The 18780-nt window shown below is 47.1% G+C and overlaps 1 protein-coding gene across 2 annotated transcripts in view; it reads left to right on the top strand.

The window, feature by feature from the left end:
* NEURL1 (neuralized E3 ubiquitin protein ligase 1) overlaps positions 1-18780 on the top strand; it is a 79369-nt gene that overhangs the window by 20462 nt on the left and 40127 nt on the right. The window contains exon 1 of one of the 2 annotated variants that reach the window (XM_045438790.1): positions 17550-17736. The exons of the other annotated variant lie outside the window; for it this stretch is intronic. Within the exon in view, the coding sequence (XP_045294746.1) occupies positions 17565-17736 (172 nt within the window). The 5' untranslated portion in view covers positions 17550-17564. Of the gene's footprint in view, positions 1-17549; positions 17737-18780 lie in introns of those variants that run through there. 2 annotated transcript variants of the gene reach the window in all.

An 18780-nucleotide genomic window follows, 5' to 3' on the forward strand; every position in this document is an offset into this window, starting at 1 on the left:
GGCTGATGAATCTGGCTGGAAGTGGCCTTTCAGTCTGGGGATCTTCCAAGGCTTCTGGCTTAGCAGCTAAACACAGAGGCCTGGGGCAGTAAGCTGGGGGGTGGGGCATGAGAGAGGAGGAAGGGCCAGAAGGCAGAGGATGATGAGAGGGAAGGGAGAGGTGGTTGAGGGTCCAGGAGAACTGGTTCTGGTCCTGACTCTGCTGCTTGCTGTGACTCTCAGATGCCTTCTTTGACCTTCTTCTTCCCCGCTTGTCCGAGAGGCTCAGCCTTTTTTGTGCATGCCCCAGGGTGTGCCTTGGATGAACCAAGGTCAGGGAGTTTTTCATACCTGTGATGGGCTGTGTGAACCAGCTCACCTAGCAGGTCCTCTCTGGCCCAGGTTTCCCTTCCTTGTAGAGAGGGGTGTGGACCTTTCATGAGTTCTCTGCAAGAGAACTCTGCAAGAGCATGAGTTTTAGGGACAGACCTTGGATTTCGATCTTGACTCTGATGCTTTATTAGCTGGGCTGCTAATTAAGCACACAGGCTTCAAAACCTGGGACTCTACAGGGAGCAGTGAGGGTCTTTGCAAGGATGATATGAACTCATATACCCAAAATATCTATACCCCAAGCCCAGTAAGTAGAGTGGGGAGTGGGGCAGGAAGCCTGCAGGCTTGGTGGCCGCTGACTTTGAGCTGCACAGTTACGAAGACCGGCCTTGGGGTTCCCTGTGGCTTTGCTTTCTTTGCTCTGTCCCGGGCCCTTAGTGGAAAAACTGCAAGCACTTGTTTAGATATTCTTTCTAGAGGGAGTTCCCCATTTAACATCCTTTAAAAAGAACTTCTCATTTATTCACTTACTCTTTTCACAAAGATCACACAGCTGGGACGTAGGAAGCTGTAACTGACCAGTGTAGGAATTCCTGGGACTGAAAAAGGAAAGAAAGATGTTAGAAAGCACAGGCCTGAGCAATCCAAGAAGGCCCTGGTGCTGGGGAAATCAGGGCAGGAGACGCTGCATTGTTTACTATGAACATTCCATTCACTGCTCTTTTAGCACTAACGTACTAGCATCTAAGGCTGTTTACAAAGGTACCTTAAACGTCCGCGTCTAGACGGTTGGTAAGGCATTCAGTTTTACAAAAGATCATCTCATTGCCAAGAGCAAACCACACCCTAGCAAAACATTAAATTGAGCATTGAAGTGAATGGAGATGATGTAAGGAACAATGTCCCCATGGGCCCAGTGAATCTCTGGGCAATGGGAGCCACTGAAGGTTTTAAATGTGCTTTTTAGGTAGATCAGTCCAGCTGCCCTGTGGAGGATGGATTTAAAAGGGACAAGGTGGGAGCAGGGAGACTAGTTACAATAGGAGTGTAGCTGGCTGCGGGAAGGATGCGTAGGCCTGCACTGTAGGTTTGGTGAAAGAGAGGAAGGGACACATTTGGAGACACATTTAGCAGGTGTGCTTGGTGGCACTGATAAACAAATGATGGGGCTGCTAAAGGAGAGGGAGGAATCCAAGATGGTGGCTGGGAGGATGGTGAGTCTATCAGGACCCTAGGCAGGAGAGGAGGATTGGGTGGGGCAGGGAAGCTGCTGGATTGAGTTTTGGGATGCCAGAGGAGCACTGAGGCATTCTCGGGGAGACTGGTGGGTCAGCAGCTCCATGTGTGAGCTCAAAGTGCATGGGGGAGGTCATGGCTGCAACCCGTTGTCAGCAGTAGGTGCCACTTAAACCTTGAAGGCGAATGAAGGATCCCAGGGTGGACAGAACAAAACTGTGAAGGAGTTGGATGAGGAGTAAGGGAGAACAAGAAAAGGCAGCAGGCCAGAGAAGCTGATGGAGGTCATGAGGGTAGAGTTTAGAGGTTGCAATATGGCATAGCAAAGTGGTTTTCAGACCTTACTGACCCTATGGATTGCCTGTAGATTGTATAAATGCAGGTCCCTGGGGCCTACCTCCAGATAATCTGGCTTAGTCAGTCTGGGGGTGGGCTTCTGGGATCTGCTTTTTTAAACAAGAAGCTCAGGTGATACTGATATGAGGGATCTGTGGACCATCCATTGTGAAACACTTGCCTGAGAGTGAGTCAGGTCTGGGCTCAAATCTTGGCACTTGGGTCTTGATCTTGAGCAAGCCCCTTCATCTTCCAAACCTTGATTTCTTTATTGGTAAGCAGGCATACTAGTTCCCACTTCACAGGGTCATTGTGTGGATTAATTTGGGTGGCTCAGGACCTGGTCCATAGTAAAACGTCAGTAAATAGTAGGCACTTCTTGTTCATAACCAGAAGTTTGAAGATAGTGAGCAATGGGACAGGGCAGGCTGCTGCTCATACAGGAGCACTCCCCTGCTTAATGTGTGGTCCTTGGCTGAGCTGGCCCCAAATTCCATCTCCAAGGTGTCTTGTCTGAGTTGATAGGACCGGGAGCTACTGGCTCATCTAATTAAGTCTGCAAAACTCAAGAATCAAATCAGAAGTCAATTTATTACTTCTCAGTGAGAAATTTACTGTCAGATGGACTGGACAATGTGTCAACTGCTTGCCATTTTCTCCCCCTGCAGGAAGCTACTTGTGTGCTGGGTGAACCTGGCATCTGGCTGGGGGGCGGTGGGGAGGGGAGCTGAGGCCACAGTGTGAGGATTTAAAAAAAATTTTTTTTAATGTTTTATTTATTTTTGAGACAGAGAGAGACAGAGCATGAACGGAGGAAGGTCAGAGAGAGAGGGAGACACAGAATCTGAAGCGGGCTCCAGGCTCTGAGCAGTCAGCACAGAGCCCGACGCGGGGCTCGAACTCACGGACCGTGAGATCATGACCTGAGCCGAAGTCGGACGCTTAACCGACTGAGCCACCCAGGCGCCCCCACAGTCTGAGGATTTAATATGCTTGGGCCCTGAACTCTGTCCAGACCACTTCATCAACAGGTGGACCCAACACCTGGGCCAGCCTAGGGCATCATTTCCCTATGGGCCCCACTACAGTTTGCCTCAGGGACACCCCCTTTTCCGTGATACCTTGGCATCCAATTAATGCATCTTAAGGTTTGTTAATACCTCCAGTCAAGTCTCTTTTACTGGGGCTGTTTTGCCTCTTGAGGGTAACTTTGCATGCTCTGACTCATGACCAGTTGATTTCTTGGACTGACAGACAAAGAAAGCCAAGTGCACTGGGGAGGCACCTCATTGTGGTCCTTTCCCCACTTACTGTCCATGCAGTCTTTCAAGAAGGAGGGAGTGGGTTAAGTCCATGATGGCACCTCTATACACAGGATGACTTTGCAACTTTTAATATTATGAGGTACTGTTGCTAAAAATGTCCATCACATTGTTTAGAGAAAAAAGCAAATTACGTGGTATGCCTAGTGTGCAAGTATGATCCTATATGTGTTTAGAGTATTAGATTTTTCCTTTCTCTTCCTTTCCTTGCATCCTTCTTTACTTCCTTCCAACTATTTATTCAGTGCCTACTATGTGCTAAGCACTGTTGTCGGCGTATAGGGTATAGCAGTGAACAAATTCTCTATCTCATGGAGTTACATTCTTAAGAGGAGAGACAGGCTAAAAAAAAAAAGATGACATATGGGATGTCAGATGGTGATAAGTGCTATGGAGAGAAATAAATCATGGGGTGTGGCAAGGATTATGGGTGGGGAGTCTAGGGATGTCTACATTTTTTTTTTTTTTTTTTTTTTTGGTGCAAAAAAGGTGATTTGATTAAAGCACGGGGACAGGACCCATGGGCAGGAAGAGCTGCGGGGATGTCTACATTTTTAAAATAAATCGTCCAGAAAAAGCCTGATGGCTTTTGAGAATGACCCGAAGGAGATGAAGGAGTGAGCAATGCAGATGTTTGGAAGAACATCTGTGGTTTGATATGTTGGTATCTATCTATCTGGGCACCTATTTGTCACTCAGCCATATTTACTTCGTACAAACACAGACCAAGGTTGAATGGATGCCCACCCAGCTGTTACCAGTGACTATCTCTGGCAAATAAGCTGGGGATAGAGTCGTGTGGGAGAATGGGATATTTTATTGTATTTTTTTAAGTAGGCTTCACACCCAGCGTGGAATCCCACTGAGGGCTTCAACTCACGACCCTGATCAAGAGTCAGATGCTTAACTGACTGAGCCAGCCAAGCATGGTCCTGAGCTGCTTTTATTTTTACTCCATACTAATTGGTATGGTTTTATTTATTTTTAAATAATAAGCATGTATTGCTTTTATACTTTAAACTTTTTTTAGGAATGAACTTTTATCTCCCTGTCCCCTCCCAAAAGAGGGTTTGTCAAGCTGTATTGAGTAATGAATGAGATACTTGGTATATAATAACCAGCGGTTGTGTCTGGTGCTGAATCAAAGTTAAATTCCTTTTCCCTCTCTTAATTTTTCCCCTCAGTGCCCAGGATAGGGCTAGGTATCCAAAAGTGCACAAACGACCGTGGGTGAAATTCAAATAAATCCTGAATGCACTGCCCTTTCTGGGAGCCCCTGGGAGTCAGTGCCAGGGCTCCAACTCTCATGCCTCTGGAGGCTGGGTAGGTCTTGATCCCCTCTACTGAGATCAGAGAACTCTGTCTTTACAGGTCCTCATCTAGAGACCTTCACCTCTCCTTGAGCATGTGTGTGGTTTTGGACCTCCTGTCTAGACATCACACTGCATTCTTCTCATAATTTTGGTCATTCATTCATCCATTTACTTTTAAAGATTTTATTTTTAAGTAATCTCTACACCTAATATGGTGTATTCCTAAGGTCACAACCCTAAGGTCAAGAGTCGCACACTGTACCCACTAAGCCAGCTAGATGCCCCTTGATCACCATTTTAAAATCTACAACTACCACCAGCAACAGATGCTTTAAAAACAGTTTGTTACTGGGGTACCTGGGTGACTCAGTCAGTTAAATGTCTGACTTAACCAGTCAGACTTAACCGGTGAGGTCATGATCTAACATCTGTGAGTTTGAGCCCTGCATTAGGCTCTATGCTGACAGCTCAGAGCCTGGAGCCTGCTTCATATTCTGTGTCTCCCCACTCCTGTTCTGTCTCTCTCTCTCTCAAAAATAAATAAGCATTAAATTTAAAAAACCAGTTTGTTACTTAAATTATTATGAGTAATATACCCTTTGGCTAACATCTCTCCATTTCCCTCACCCCTCAGCCCTTGGCAACTACCACTCTACTTTCTGCTTTTATGAATTTGACTTATTTAGCGTATATGTGTGTGTGTGTTTGTGTGTGTGTGTGTGTGTGTGTGTGTATATCTCCACACAGAGAAAGACAAATTTATATATATATGAATTTATGTAAATTTAGTTATATATATGTAAATTTGATTATATATATATATATATATGCACACATATATAAGATTTGTCTTTGTCTGGTCTGTTATAGTGAGCATAATGTCCTTCAGGTTCATCCATGTTGTCCGAAATGGCAGAATTTTCTTCCTTTTTAAGGCTGAATAATATTTCATTTGGGTATATACCACATTTTCTTGATCCATTCATCTGTAGATGGACACTCAGGTTGTTTCCATATCTTGGCTTTTGTGAATAGTGCTACAGTGAATATGGGAGAGCAGATATCTCTTTGGGATAGTGATTTTATTTCCTTTGGATATATACTCAGAAGTGGGATTGCTGGATCATGTGGTAGTTCTATTTTTAATTTTTTGAGAAATGTCCATACTTGAAAAATAACGGATATACATTCCCACCAGCATTGTTCAAGTGTTCCCTTTTTTTCCCACATTCTGGCTAGCACTTGTTATCTCTTGTCTTTGTGACACTAGCCATCTGACAGGGGTGAGGTGATATCTCATTTTGGTTTTGATTTGCATTTCCCTGATGATGAGTGATGTTGAACACTTTTTCATATTCTTGTTGGTCATTTAGATGTCTTCTTTGGAAAAGTGATGATGATACAGGTCCATTGCTCATTTTTTTTTTTTAATCCAGTTGTTTTGTTTGGTTGTTTTTTTTGCTATTGAGTTGTTTGAGTTTCTTATATATTTTGGATGTAAACCCCTTATCAGATGAATAGTTTGCAAATATTTCCTCCCATTCTGTAGGTTGTCTCTTCACTCTGTTGATTGCTTCCTTGGCTGGGCAGCAGCTTTTTAGTTTGATGCAATCCCCCTTGTCTATTTTTGTTTTTGTTGCCTGTGCTTCTGGGATCGTATCCAAGAAATCATTGTCAAGACCGATGTCAATCTTTTCCCTTATGTTTTCTTCCAGCACGTTTATAGTTTCAAGTTTAAGTCTTTAACCCATTTTGAGTTGATTTTTGTATCTGGTGTGATACAGTGGTCCAACTTCCTAATTCTGCATGTAGACATCCAGTTTTCTCAATACCACTTAAGAAGAGGCTCTCTTTTTCCCATTGTGTGTTCTTGGCATCCTTGTCAAAGATCAGTTGACCATCAATGCTTAGATTTATTTGTGGGCTCTCTTTTCTGTTCCATTGGTCTCTATGTCTGTTTTTATCCCAGCACCAGATTGCATTGAATCTGTAGATTACTTTGGGTAGTATGGACATCTTAACAGTATTAATTCTTCCAATCCATGAATATGAGATATCTTTCCATTTATTTGTGTCTTCAGTTCCTCTCATCAATGTTTTATAGTTTTCACTGTACTGGTCTTTCACCTCCTTGTTTAAATCCTGAAGTGTTTTGTTCTTTTTGATGTCATTGTAAATGGGATTGTTTTCTTAATTTCCTTATTAGAGAGTATTATGCAGTTGTCTTGCCTGCATGTGATTTGACAGCATTTTTGGGGGGACTAGCTTTTAATGCACCCTTTCAAAGCATTCAATTTACTTTGTTTTTGTTTTGTTAGCCATTTTTAGGTGTAGAGTATATTGGCATTGAGTACATTCACATTGTTTTGCAACCATCACCACGGTCCATCTCCAGAACTTTTTTCATTTTTCCAAACTGAAACTCTGTACTCATTAAACAATACCTCCTCATTCCCCCTGCCTCCAGCCACTGGCACCACCATTCTGTTTCCTGTCCTTATGAATTTGACTGCTCTAGGTACCTCGTATAAGGGGATTCACACAGTATTTGTCCTTTCATGACTGGCTTATTTCACTTAGCACAATGTCCTCAAGGCTCATCCATGTTGTAGCACGAAACAGAATTTCCTTATTTAAGGCTGAATAATATTCCATTTTGTGTGTATCTATATATCACATTTTGTTTATCCATTCATCTGTGGATGGGCACTTAACATTGTTTGTATCTTTCAGCTCTTGTAAATAATGCAGCTGTGAACGTAGGTGCACAAATATCTCTTTCAGACTTTGCTTTCAATTCTTCTGGGTATGTACCCAGAAATGGGACTGTTGGATGAAATGGTAATTCTGTTTTTAATTTTTTGAGGAATTGACTCAACTTGGTTTTTACCAAAAAACCTATAATTTTCTTTCTTCATCCCCTCCTCTCACACTCATATTTAATGGTTTTTAAAAATAGCTTTATTGAAGTATAATTGACATGCAGCATACTGTACATGTTTGTAACGTACAATTTTGATGTTTTTTGACTGACATATATATCTGAAACCATCAGCACCATCCTGTTAATGAATGCTTCCATCACCCTCAAAACCTCCCTTGTGCCTTTTGTAAACCCTCTCTCCTGTTCCTTCCTGCCCCCTCCCTGTACTGAAGTAACCACTCATCTGCTCTGTGTTTCTGTAGCTTAGTTTGCCTTTTTAAAGAGTTCTGTATGAATGGAATCCTACAGCCTGTACACTCTTGTCCTCTGGCTTCTTCTACTCACTTATTTTGAGATTCATTCGCATTGTGGTATGTATTAACACTTTTTTTTTTTTCCTCAGTGGTATTCCATGGTATGGATGTACAATTTGTTTATCTGTTCACCTGCTGATGGACATTTGGGTTGTTTTCAATTTTATATTATTACAAATACCGTTGTTAAGAACATTTGTATATAATATTTCCTTTTCTCTAAATATCTAGAAGTGGAATGGCTGGGTCACATGGTAGGTATGTGTTTAACATAAAAGAGTCTGACAAAACAAATAGTTGTACCATTTATATTTTTCACCAGCAGAGTATGAAGGTTCCCATTTCTCCACATTCTCACCAGCACTTGGTATGGTCATTCATTTTAATTTTGGCCATTCGAATAGATGTGTAGTGGTATCTCATCAAGGTTTTAATTGGCATGTCCCTATACGATGAACGATTCTGAACATTTCTTTTTTCATGTGCTTATTCTCCCTCTGTATATCTACTTGGGTGAAGTGCCTGCTGAAATTTGTTCCCAGCTTTATTGAAATATAATTGACATGTAACATTGTGTAAGGTTAAGGTGTACAGTGTGTTGATTTGATACATTTATAACCTGTAAAATGATCACCACCCTGGCTTAAGCTCGCACCTCCACCCCATCACATAGTTACCATTTCTGTTTTTGTGGTGAGAACACTTAAGATTTATTCTCTTAGCAACATTCAGGTATATAATACAGTATTTTTCGCTGTAAGCACCATGTTATACACTAGATCCCCAAACTTGTTAATCTTATACGTGGAAGTTTGTACTCTTTGACCAATATCTCCCCATTTCCCCCACCCCCTGGTAATCACTACTCTACTCTCTGTTTCTTTGAGTTAACTATTTTAGATTCCACATATAATATACAGTACTATATATATATATTTTTTTTTCTGTCTTATTTCCCTTAGCATAATGCGTTCAAGGTTCATCCAACTTAGCATAAACACAGCAGGGTTCCCTCCTTTCTCATTGGCCCATTATTTCTCATTGGGTTGTTTGTTTTCTTATTTTAGTGTTTTGAGACTTATGTATTTTGGGTTCTCTATTAGATATGTAGTTTGCTGTCCTTTTCGCCTGGTCTGTGACTTGTCTTTTCATTCTCTTAAAAGAGACTTTTGATACTTTTTATGTAATATTTAAATAAATTACATAGTTTCCTGGCATACTGACCTGTCGTAAACAAACTCAGGGACAATGCAATTTCTCTTATTGAGCATACAGTTCAATTGGAGGGAGCAGAAGGACATCCAGGGACACCAGGAAAGACCGCCACCAGTTTTGAAGACTCTATGTGCTGTGGGCATCACTCATAATGTTTGCCAGAGGGAATGGAGCTCATCATTAGGGCTGAGGACCCTGTTTTTATTTGCGATGGCAATGTGTCCAATGAAAAGACTACATATCCCAGCTTCCCTTGAAGCATGGGGTAGCCATGTGACCACATTCTGGTCAGTACGTATAAATTTGAATTGTTGGGTAGACTTTGAATAAGGTTCCTTTTAAACAGGGGTGGATAGCTGGTGTAGGTCCTTTGATTTTAGTTTCCTATGAACCTCCTTCTTCCTGCTTGGAATGTGGACAAGGTGGCTGGAGCTTCAGCAGCTATCCTGAATCATGAAGCAAACTTGAAGTGGCATGTGGAATGGGAGGTAGAAAGATAAAAGAAGCCTGGGTCCCTGATGACTACAGAACTGATACACTGGGCTTGGACTACGTACTTACAGACTTGTTCCATGTGAGAGAAGACACCTTAAGTGTTTAACAAATCCATGTCATTTCTGGTTTTTGTAACTAGCTATCAAATGCAGTTCTTAAAGGAATTTGGTTAATAAGGCAGCGGGTCAGGGGGAAGTCATTTCTACTGCATACATATTTATGTCATTGAGATCATACTGTTAGAAAAGTTTTTGTTTATGCGTTTCTGCTTTTCATGCTTACCTTTGTCACTACTGTTTCCTCCACCATTACAACCATTTTCACCTTTATTACCCTCCTTTTCATACTGTGTGAATAATTTTCGTTATTGTAACAGTCTTTGAGAGGATTCACTTCTCGCTGATGGAGGGTTGTTTCTATGTAAAATGTATTTCTTTTGGTAAATATTCCACTGAGGGAAGCTTTGTCACTGGGGAGCATCTGTGGAAATGGGTAGAGTTAGCGATCAGATTTAGGGTAGTTTCAGTGTTCATTGGGCGTGGACCATGCCAGTCATTTCTGCCCTGCAAATGGCCAGCATTGTCCCTTATGGGGAAGCTCTACAGGGATGTACATGAAGCAACAGGGATGCATTTCAGTCTTAAGCCAGGGTTGGCTTGTGGGGCAGGTCAGAGTCAGCAATGCCTGTAAAGAAAGGCTGGGGAAATTAAACTTGACGGCGTAAGTAATAGGTGAAGGTTCTTGAGTAGGGAAGTAGCATGGTTTGTGTAGGAAGGGTTGGGATGGGGTGGAGGGAACTCAAAGGTGGACAGGCCATTTAGGAGGCCTTCATGGTGATCCAGGCAGGAAGTGGTGAAGGTCAAGTTTTAGATGGGTCATGTATTAAACAGTTAAGCAGACATCAGGAGAGGATTAAACATGCAAACTTATTTTTAAAATTATCTCAGGAAATACCTGTGTGAGGAAAAATAGGGAAGAAGTGGGGAGAATCTGGGTGGGTCAGCAGACCTCAGTGCAAGTGTCCCTGAGTAAGAAGAAAGATAAGGAAGAAAGCTTGATGGAAATATTTTAGACTGCAATGCATTTCTTTTTTTTTTTTTCAATACATGAAGTTTATTGTCAAATTGGTTTCCATACAACACCCAGTGCTCATCCCAAAAGGTGCCCTCCTCAATCCCCATCACCCACCCTCCTCTCCCTCCCACCCCCCATCAACCCTCAGTTTGTTCTCAGTTTTTAAGAGTCTCATGCTTTGGCTCTCTTCCACTCTAACCTCTTTTTTTTTTTCCTTCCCCTCCCCCATGGGTTTCTGTTAAGTTTCTCAGGATCCACATAAGAATGAAACCATATGGTATCTGTCTTTCTCTGTATGGCTTATTTCACTTAGCATCACACTCTCCAGTTCCATCCACGTTGCTACAAAGGGCCAGATTTCATTCTTTCTCATTGCCACGTAGTACTCCATTGTGTATATAAACCACAATTTCTTTATCCATTCATCAGTTGATGGACATTTAGGCTCTTTCCATCATTTGGCTATTATTGAGAGTGCTGCTATAAACATTGGGGTACAAGGGCCCCTATGCATCAGCACTCCTGTATCCCTTGGGTAAATTCCTAGCAGTGCTATTGCTGGTAGACCGCAATGCATTTCTAAGGAAAGTTTTGCAAGACCCTTGGGGAGTCCTCAAGGCCAAGTCATGGTCGCTGATCAGAGGGCTTATATCCCTGCCCCACTCAGTCATTGGCTGGGAGCAGCCGTGGGAAGCCTGGTCTTGGAGCAAACACTGGGATGGATTTCAGAGTTCCAGAGCTGGGGCCCTCAGTCAAGTGTGCTTCCTGTGCTGGAACACCTAAAGGGGTTGACTGGGGTGGAGGATGAGGAAGGCGAGTGCTCTCTCTTAGGGCTGTCATTGCAAGTAACAGTGCTGACCTGGGGTGGCTTAAACAGTGAGGAGCCATACTATCCCAGATCACAGGCAGTCCAGGGGTGGGTAGATTTCAGGGTTGGTGGGCAAGGATGTAGTCAAGGGGGAGGTACTTGCCATCTCTGTGCTCTGCCATCCATGGGTTGGCTTTCTTCTGGACTAGTAGTGACATGGCCATGACAGTGCCAGGAATCACAACCGGACACAATAGTACCTAGAGGAAGAAGAACACTCTCTTGTGCCTCTTTCTCAGAGGGGTCTGGCTGGTTTTCCACTAAACTTCACCGGCCAAATGTGGGCCACATGGCCGTTCTTGATCCGATCACTGGCAAAGGGAATGAAACCCTTGTGATCAGTTTATACCAGTGGATTACAACCCTGGCTGCACATTAGAAACCACCTGGTTTTAGAAACCATGCTTTTAGAAACATCCATGCCTGGGCCCTGTCTTCAGAGTTTCTGTGCTAATTGGTCTGGAATGGGAACTAAGCATCGGTAATTTGGTAACGTCCTTAGGTGATGCTAATGTGCAGCCAGGGTGGAGAACTCTCACCTTGGAGTAGAATGGATGCTGGGGAGGCAGCCACCATGTTCCTTATGGTCACTCACCAGTTTTGTGTGGCCGGCACAAGGCACAACCTCTGAGCCTGTTTCCTCATTTGTGAGGTGGGGGCTGGCAGTAGCCACCTCCTGCCGTTCCTGGGAAGATTGAATGAGCTCACGGATGCCCCTAGACTTTGCGAACTCTAAGTCGCTGACACCTGAAGGATGGTTGCTCATCCTCCTCCTTCAATTTGGAGGGAAAGTGTAGCTTCTGTGCTGCCACGAACAGGGTAGTGATTTCTCCTGAGCACAGCTTCCTGCCGTTAAAATAAAAAACGAAAGAGAAGGAAAAAACGACGGACCAGGAAGCCAGAGGCAAAGGCAGTGGGCTCTTTTCTTCTTGGAAGGCGTGGGTTTGAATGTGCTGCTATAAACGGTTTATGCAAACGAGTTGGAGGGGCTCATCCCCCTGCTGCCTGGATCCGGGACTGGCTGGGAGACAGCCAGGCACACGGCTTCCGGCATCTCCTCCTTGCAGTCTCCTCCTTGTAGACCTGCAGTGGGCGGCTGGGGGCTGGTGGACGCTCCCCTGCTGCCTCCAGGGAAGATGGTCAGATAAGGCCTTGGTTCCTCGGTGTTCCAGACACACCTGGCTGCCTGGCTTCTTGGCTGTTTCTGAGTGAGCACTGCCTGGTGCTGCCAGGAGTACCGAGGGAGCAGCGAGGGCCACCCCCAGGGCTGTGAGGTCTTAGGCCAGGCAGTCTCTTACTCTCAGGTACCACTGTGTCCACAGGGACCTGGGGCACCGTGGCTGGAAGGGTGATCTTATAGCTGCCCTCTGGAGCTTGGATAAGGGACCGATGGGGCCAAGTAAAGGCCACCCGCCAGCAGTCCTGGCCTCCCTTCCTCCCTCCTCCTCTTCCTCTCCTTCTTTTCTTCCTTTCTTCATAAAATACACTTTGAGTGCTACCCAGTGCCCACCATGCTAGGTGCTGGGGATCTAGAGCTAAAAGGTCTGCCATTGGGTTGCTCCAAGTATGAGATGGGGACCCTCCCCATCACTGTAGGGCTGGGGCTGCACAAAAGGCTGGACAAGTCTTGGAGAAGGAAGGTCCTGTCTGCTCTGGGACATTGGGATGATCTCAGGGGAAAGGGCCCTCTGAGCTAAGAGATGACGGTGAGACAGGAGTTTCTGAATGCCTAGTGTGGTAAGGGGCACTCCAGGTAGGGGAACAGTGTTCAAGGAGCCATGGGCATGTGAGGTGCAGCCATGTTCGAGTATATATGTGGTTCTTGTGCATGGAGTGTAGATACTTGGTCTGGGGGATGTCACAGGACGTGAGGCCAGACCCGTGGACTGGGGCCAGTTCACAGAGAACCTTGAAGGTGGTCAAGTTTATCCACTGTCGGCTCTTTGCTGGTCAGTGACCAGTTGGATTAGTCAGGTAGAAAGGTCACCCTGGCAGCCCTGAGGAAGAGGGATGGGAGGTCAAAGGCTATAGGAAGAATTGTCCAGATGATGCTGGTGGCCTGAAATTTGGGAGTAGCCAGAGGATGGATTATAGAAGGACACAGTGACTATTGAGGTGGAGGAATCCAGGATGATACCAGACTTCTGGCCTGGCTAGTAGAACTCTAGGGGTAAACCAGGCCACAGAACCTTGGAGATGTACCCATGTCTGGTGGGGTCAGGAAGAGGACTGACTGGGATGCAGTGGGCAGCAGAGGAGTACCCAACCAAGAGCATCCTGGCCCATCCTTGGCTCTCCACCAGACCTTGGTGGAAAGTGGCGGAGAGGGAGGGGCTATTGCAGACAGTGCAGGAATTCTTTTTTTTTTTTTTTTTTTTTTTTTAATTTTTTTTCCAACGTTTATTTATTTTTGGGACAGAGAGAGACAGAGCATGAACAGGGGAAGGGCAGAGAGAGAGGGAGACACAGAATCGGAAACAGGCTCCAGGCTCTGAGCCATCAGCCCAGAGCCCGACGCAGGGCTCGAACTCACGGACCGCAAGATCGTGACCTGGCTGAAGTCGGACGCTTAACCGACTGCGCCACCCAGGCGCCCCAGTGCAGGAATTCTTAATTGCCTTCCCCCAGATGATTCCCTCCCCTAGCTCTGGTTCAGGAAAATCCTGGTTCAGAGCTAAAATGCAGGTGTCCGGTGCCTCCATTTTACAGATGTGAGAGCTGTGGCTCAGAATGGAGATTGACTAGCCCAAGGTCATAGAGCAAAATATGGAGGTGGCAGCATGACTAGTAAAAATAGACCCCCCAACAAAGACTAAGGTGGTCACCTCCCTTCTTTGGCCCTGAGAACAAAGAGCTCCCCTCTGGGTAGGAACAGTGGGTTTGGCTAAGCAGGGTGGAAGGTGTGAGGGCTGGGACATTGTTTTAGAGAAGAGAGGGACGCCCTGGGGGAGAGATCCCTGCTCCCATTTGCCTAGCAATGGGGCCCAACACAGGAGCTGCATTAACCCACCTCTTGGAGCCTTTATCCCTGCCAGGAGGGAGGAACCTCTATAGACATTGAAAGGGGCCACCCTCCCTGAGTCTCCCCAAACCCAAGCAGGCCTCTGCAGACCTTCCTGAGCCTTGTGAAGTTTTACCTGACTCCCAGGGAAGGCTCTTTCCTCTAAAAGTTCGTGTTGGAGAGGCCACCTTGTGCATTGCTGGGGTCTCTCGTGGCCCGCCTGACCCTTGGCTCCAGCAGCTGGAGGGAAGGAGGGAGGAAGTAGCCCCGAAGGGTATGGAATCTTGGGGAACGAGGCTGAGATACTGGAGAGAGAGGAAAGGAAGGTGGGGGCAAAGGATGAATGTGCAGATTGGGAGATGGGGCAGCTACAGGGAGGAAAATGGGTTTCCTGTCACTGCCTTCACCCTGTGGTTATTTCTGCCCTTCTTGGGCTGTTCTTGAGGCAGGAAGACCACAGTCCCCACAGCTGCCTTTGGTCCAGCCACACCTTGAGCTCTGGCTCCAGAGGGAAGGGTTGCCAGCACTGAGCCAGCCACATTGTCATGGTCCCCAGGCCTCTAGGTCCCCAGTCACATTGTCATGGTCCCCTGTTTGTGGGGCTTCTCGCCGATGTGATGTGAGGCTGTCAGGGGTTGGGATCAGGGACTCAGTCTGGGCTTCGGGCTGTTGGTGCACTTGGGGGCGGCAGAATTCCTTCAGAGGCTCGGTGGGCTCGAAAGCCGTCAGCCTCTCTGGAGAGGCCACGTCAGCACTCACAGGTTCCTGTGTGCCTGGGGGTGCTGCCCTCCACTCTGCAACTGGCATGGCCAATGTCTGCCGTGCTCTGGGTCATGGCCTCTGGGAAGTGGGCACAGGGCTGGCATAGGTCAGTGGCTGAATGGACCTTAGGTCTGTCACTCACTTTTGTTCTGTGAGAACAGAAACTCCTGTTTCAGAGCCAAGCTGAGCCCCCTCCCCGCTTCTGGTGAGCACCTGCCATTCCCTTTCTCTTTTCAGAGCATTTGTGTCTCAGGGCCTGAAAGGCCCGATACCTCCTTGCATTAATCTGCACTTCCCCTTTGGACACATGTATGCTATAAAGCTCTGGCTCCCAGAACTCAGAGCCCTCTCTGACACCCGCCCCCCCCCCATATGGGAGTAGGCCCAGACCCTGGTGGGGGTGTGGTCTATGGGTGGGTGCTTAGATGTACAGCAGGGACCCACACAGGGCAGGGCAACGACTGTGGGAACGCCACAGCCAAAGTCCAGAGGCGGCTGACGTTGGGATCAGCAATATTTACATTCGTGCCTGCACCCACCCTGGGACCCTCTGATGGATGCTGTGTTTACTTAATTGAAGGGGGCTTTTCTCAGGGCAGCACTGTGTCATAGACAGAGTCCTGGAGCCCAGACTCCTGAGTCTGAGGTCTGGGTTCTGGGTGACTTTGGTGCTTTCTGGCTTTGGCAATTCTTTTCCATCTCCTTGAGCCCGTTTTTCTCATCTGTTAAAAAGGGATGAGCATCTGCCCTGTCGTACGAAATGCTTTTGCAAATCCGGTAAGATTTTGGTGAAAGTTTTTTTTTGTAACTTATGAGCTGGGTCATTGTTCCAAGAGGCCACGTGTCAGAGAGGCCAGCGCTGGGACGCCCGTGTCTGGTGGATGCGCATGCAAATCCCAGACTTGGTGCATATTAGCTGTGTCACTGGGCTACATATTAGCTGTGTCTGAGCCCCCATTTCCCCACCGAGGGTGCTGAGTTCCAGTGCTGCCTTTTCCTCCTGTGGGCCCACAGCAGGTGTTTCAAGATGCCCGCAGCAGATGTAATTTTCTTAATTGATTTGACTACTCGTTTGTCTTAATTCCTTCCTAAGTTTTGTAGGTGGAAGAGGCTCTGGGACCCTTGCTAAAGGGGTACAGGTTCTTTAGGGGAGCCAGGTCAGAGATCACGGTGGGCGGGGCGAGGCAGCTAGTCCTGGTGGGACTAAGGAGCTCTGAGGGGTGGAGGCCCCTGGGCAGCTGGTAAAGCGCGTCTGGTGGAGGCCTCTCTCCTGGGCTGGGAATCTGAGACCTTGGGCCCCAGCAGCCCTCTGACAGCTCCCGAGACAGCCCAGCTTCTCCGCTCTGCTGAATGGCTTCCCAGATCCTGTACCCTGATCTGGCCTGGGCCCTGTTTGGTCACGAGCCCAGGCCTCACCAAGGCCGTACCCATTATCATTTGCCTGGCCAGTATCCACTGCCCACCCTCCCAGGAGGTACACCGTCCAGTGCTCATGAGTGCAGGCCCTGGAGGCCAGCTGACCTGAGGGCAGATGCTAACTCTACCATTTCCACATTCTATGCCCCAGTTTCTCATCTGTCAGGTGAGTGTTCCTCTGCCTCCCACACTGTTCTGAGCACACGGCATGTGTGAACTCATCCCCCACCCACTCCCCCTGTAGCCCTGTGAGGCAGGCATTATTATCATCAACCTCATTTTCGGAAGAGTAGGTGTTAGAACCAGGATTTGAACACAGGCAGTCTGACTCTAGAGCCTGCTCTTTAAAAACAATTTTTTTAATGTTTATTTATTTATTGAAGTTTATTCGTTTATTTACTTATTTATTTATTTAGAGTGAGGGAGGGGCAGAGAGAGAGGGGAGAGAGAGAATCCCAAGCAGGCTCTAGGCTACCAGTGCAGAGCCCGACATGGGGCTTGATCTCATGAACTGCGAGATCATGACCTGAGCTGAAATCAAGAGCGGGATGCTTAACTGACTGAGCCTCCCAGGTGCCCCCAGAACCTGCCCTTAGCCACCACCTGTGAAGCCACCTAATGTAGACGGATACACACTCTTAAATGGTGGCAGTGAGTAGCACTTAGTGTTGTCAGATCATTGGGATCTGGCTGCCGGTGGCCCTGCTGGCAGGGCTTGGCCTCTGGGGGTCCTGCACCATCACACTCCTATCCCTGCTAATGCCCAGTGTCTGACTGTTGGAGTGGGTGGCCCCAGCAGGGGGCAGGGCCAGGGCACAGGAGTAGAGGTGGGGGCTGAGCCAGCTGGTCCTGGGCTCTGCCGTTCCTCAGTAAGCTGGACCTGGGAGGGGCAGGAAGCAGAAGAGAGCCTGAGAGCAGACTCCTCAGAGGCAGGAGGAGGGGCTGAAGGAGGCCCAGGGGGCCCTCCCAGCCCAGGGATGGTTTCTTCTGACTGGGGTGTGTGTGTGTGTGTGTGTGTGTGTGTGTGTGTGCGCGCGAGTGAGGGTGGGGTGGGGGAGGGTGGTCTCTGCCTGCAGAGGAAGGATTTAACCTCCTGCTATCAGCTGCCAGCTTTTCTCATAATCCGGACAGGCCTGCGGGATCAGTCGGGTATGTTTACGCATCTCGGATGGATGAGGCTCATGTCTTGCTCCAGCACATGTGTCCTGTCTCCCTCGTTGCCTTGGGTCTCATCTCTCTTCCTCACCTCCCCCGTAAACGTTTCATTGTCTGCCCTTCCTCACCCTCCTCGGCAAGGTCATAATTTAGGGAGTACCTTACGAATTCAGGCCCTGGTAATTTATCACTTGTGATTGATCGCTGGGACAAGGACTGGCTTCAAGTTGAAAGTTCACTCTGCCCCTGAACAAAAACAGAGCACTAACCAGGTGATAAGGGATGATGTTTAATCCGCTTGCTTAGAAGGACCTACTGTTACTCAGCACTCTGAAATGGTATTTGCATTTCAGGCATGCGTGCAGTAACACACGTAAAGCACCAGTGAGTGGTGCACGGTGAGCGGTGCTGAGTAAATGGTGCTCACGCGATGGCGTAGATGGTCATTGTCTATTAAGGCCCTCCTCCTCCCTTTCTTTTCCTCTGTGTAACATGCTGGGTGTGCTGTGTTCATATCCTGCCTCCTACCTCTCTCCTTGCTGAGACTGGGGCAGCAACCTTAGACCCTCTATGTAGTACATAGATTCCTGAGCTCTCTGGGTCTCTGAACAACATCATCGACAGCAATAGTTACTATTACTTGTTGAGCCAAGCACAGGGCCTCAGAGAAGCTCAGGGGGTTGGCCAGTCACGCGGTGGTAGAGCTTGCCTGTCTGACCATAAGATCAGCGCTCCCAACCCGTGCAAGGGTGGGGTGGGCACATCTCTCCACCCTCCCTGGCCAATGACCTAAATCTTACCATAGGCAAATGTTTGCTTCCCGGTAGGGGCTCTGTGGGTGTGGGCTCCGTCTGGCACACTCTGTCCTGGGAATTAAAACCTGGTTTCTTCCTTGTTGTGTCCTTTCTGCCTAGCATGGACGGTGAACCCTCCGTCTGGTCCAGGCTGGCCGGGCTGGCCCTGGGAAGCAGGCGTAGGTGTGTTTGTGTCTTGGAGGGGCTGAGAAAGGGCTGCCTGGCACTGGGCCCAGGGGCTGGG

This window comes from Leopardus geoffroyi, chromosome D2 (assembly GCF_018350155.1).
Source record: "Leopardus geoffroyi isolate Oge1 chromosome D2, O.geoffroyi_Oge1_pat1.0, whole genome shotgun sequence".
NCBI classification, from domain to species: domain Eukaryota; kingdom Metazoa; phylum Chordata; class Mammalia; order Carnivora; family Felidae; genus Leopardus; species Leopardus geoffroyi.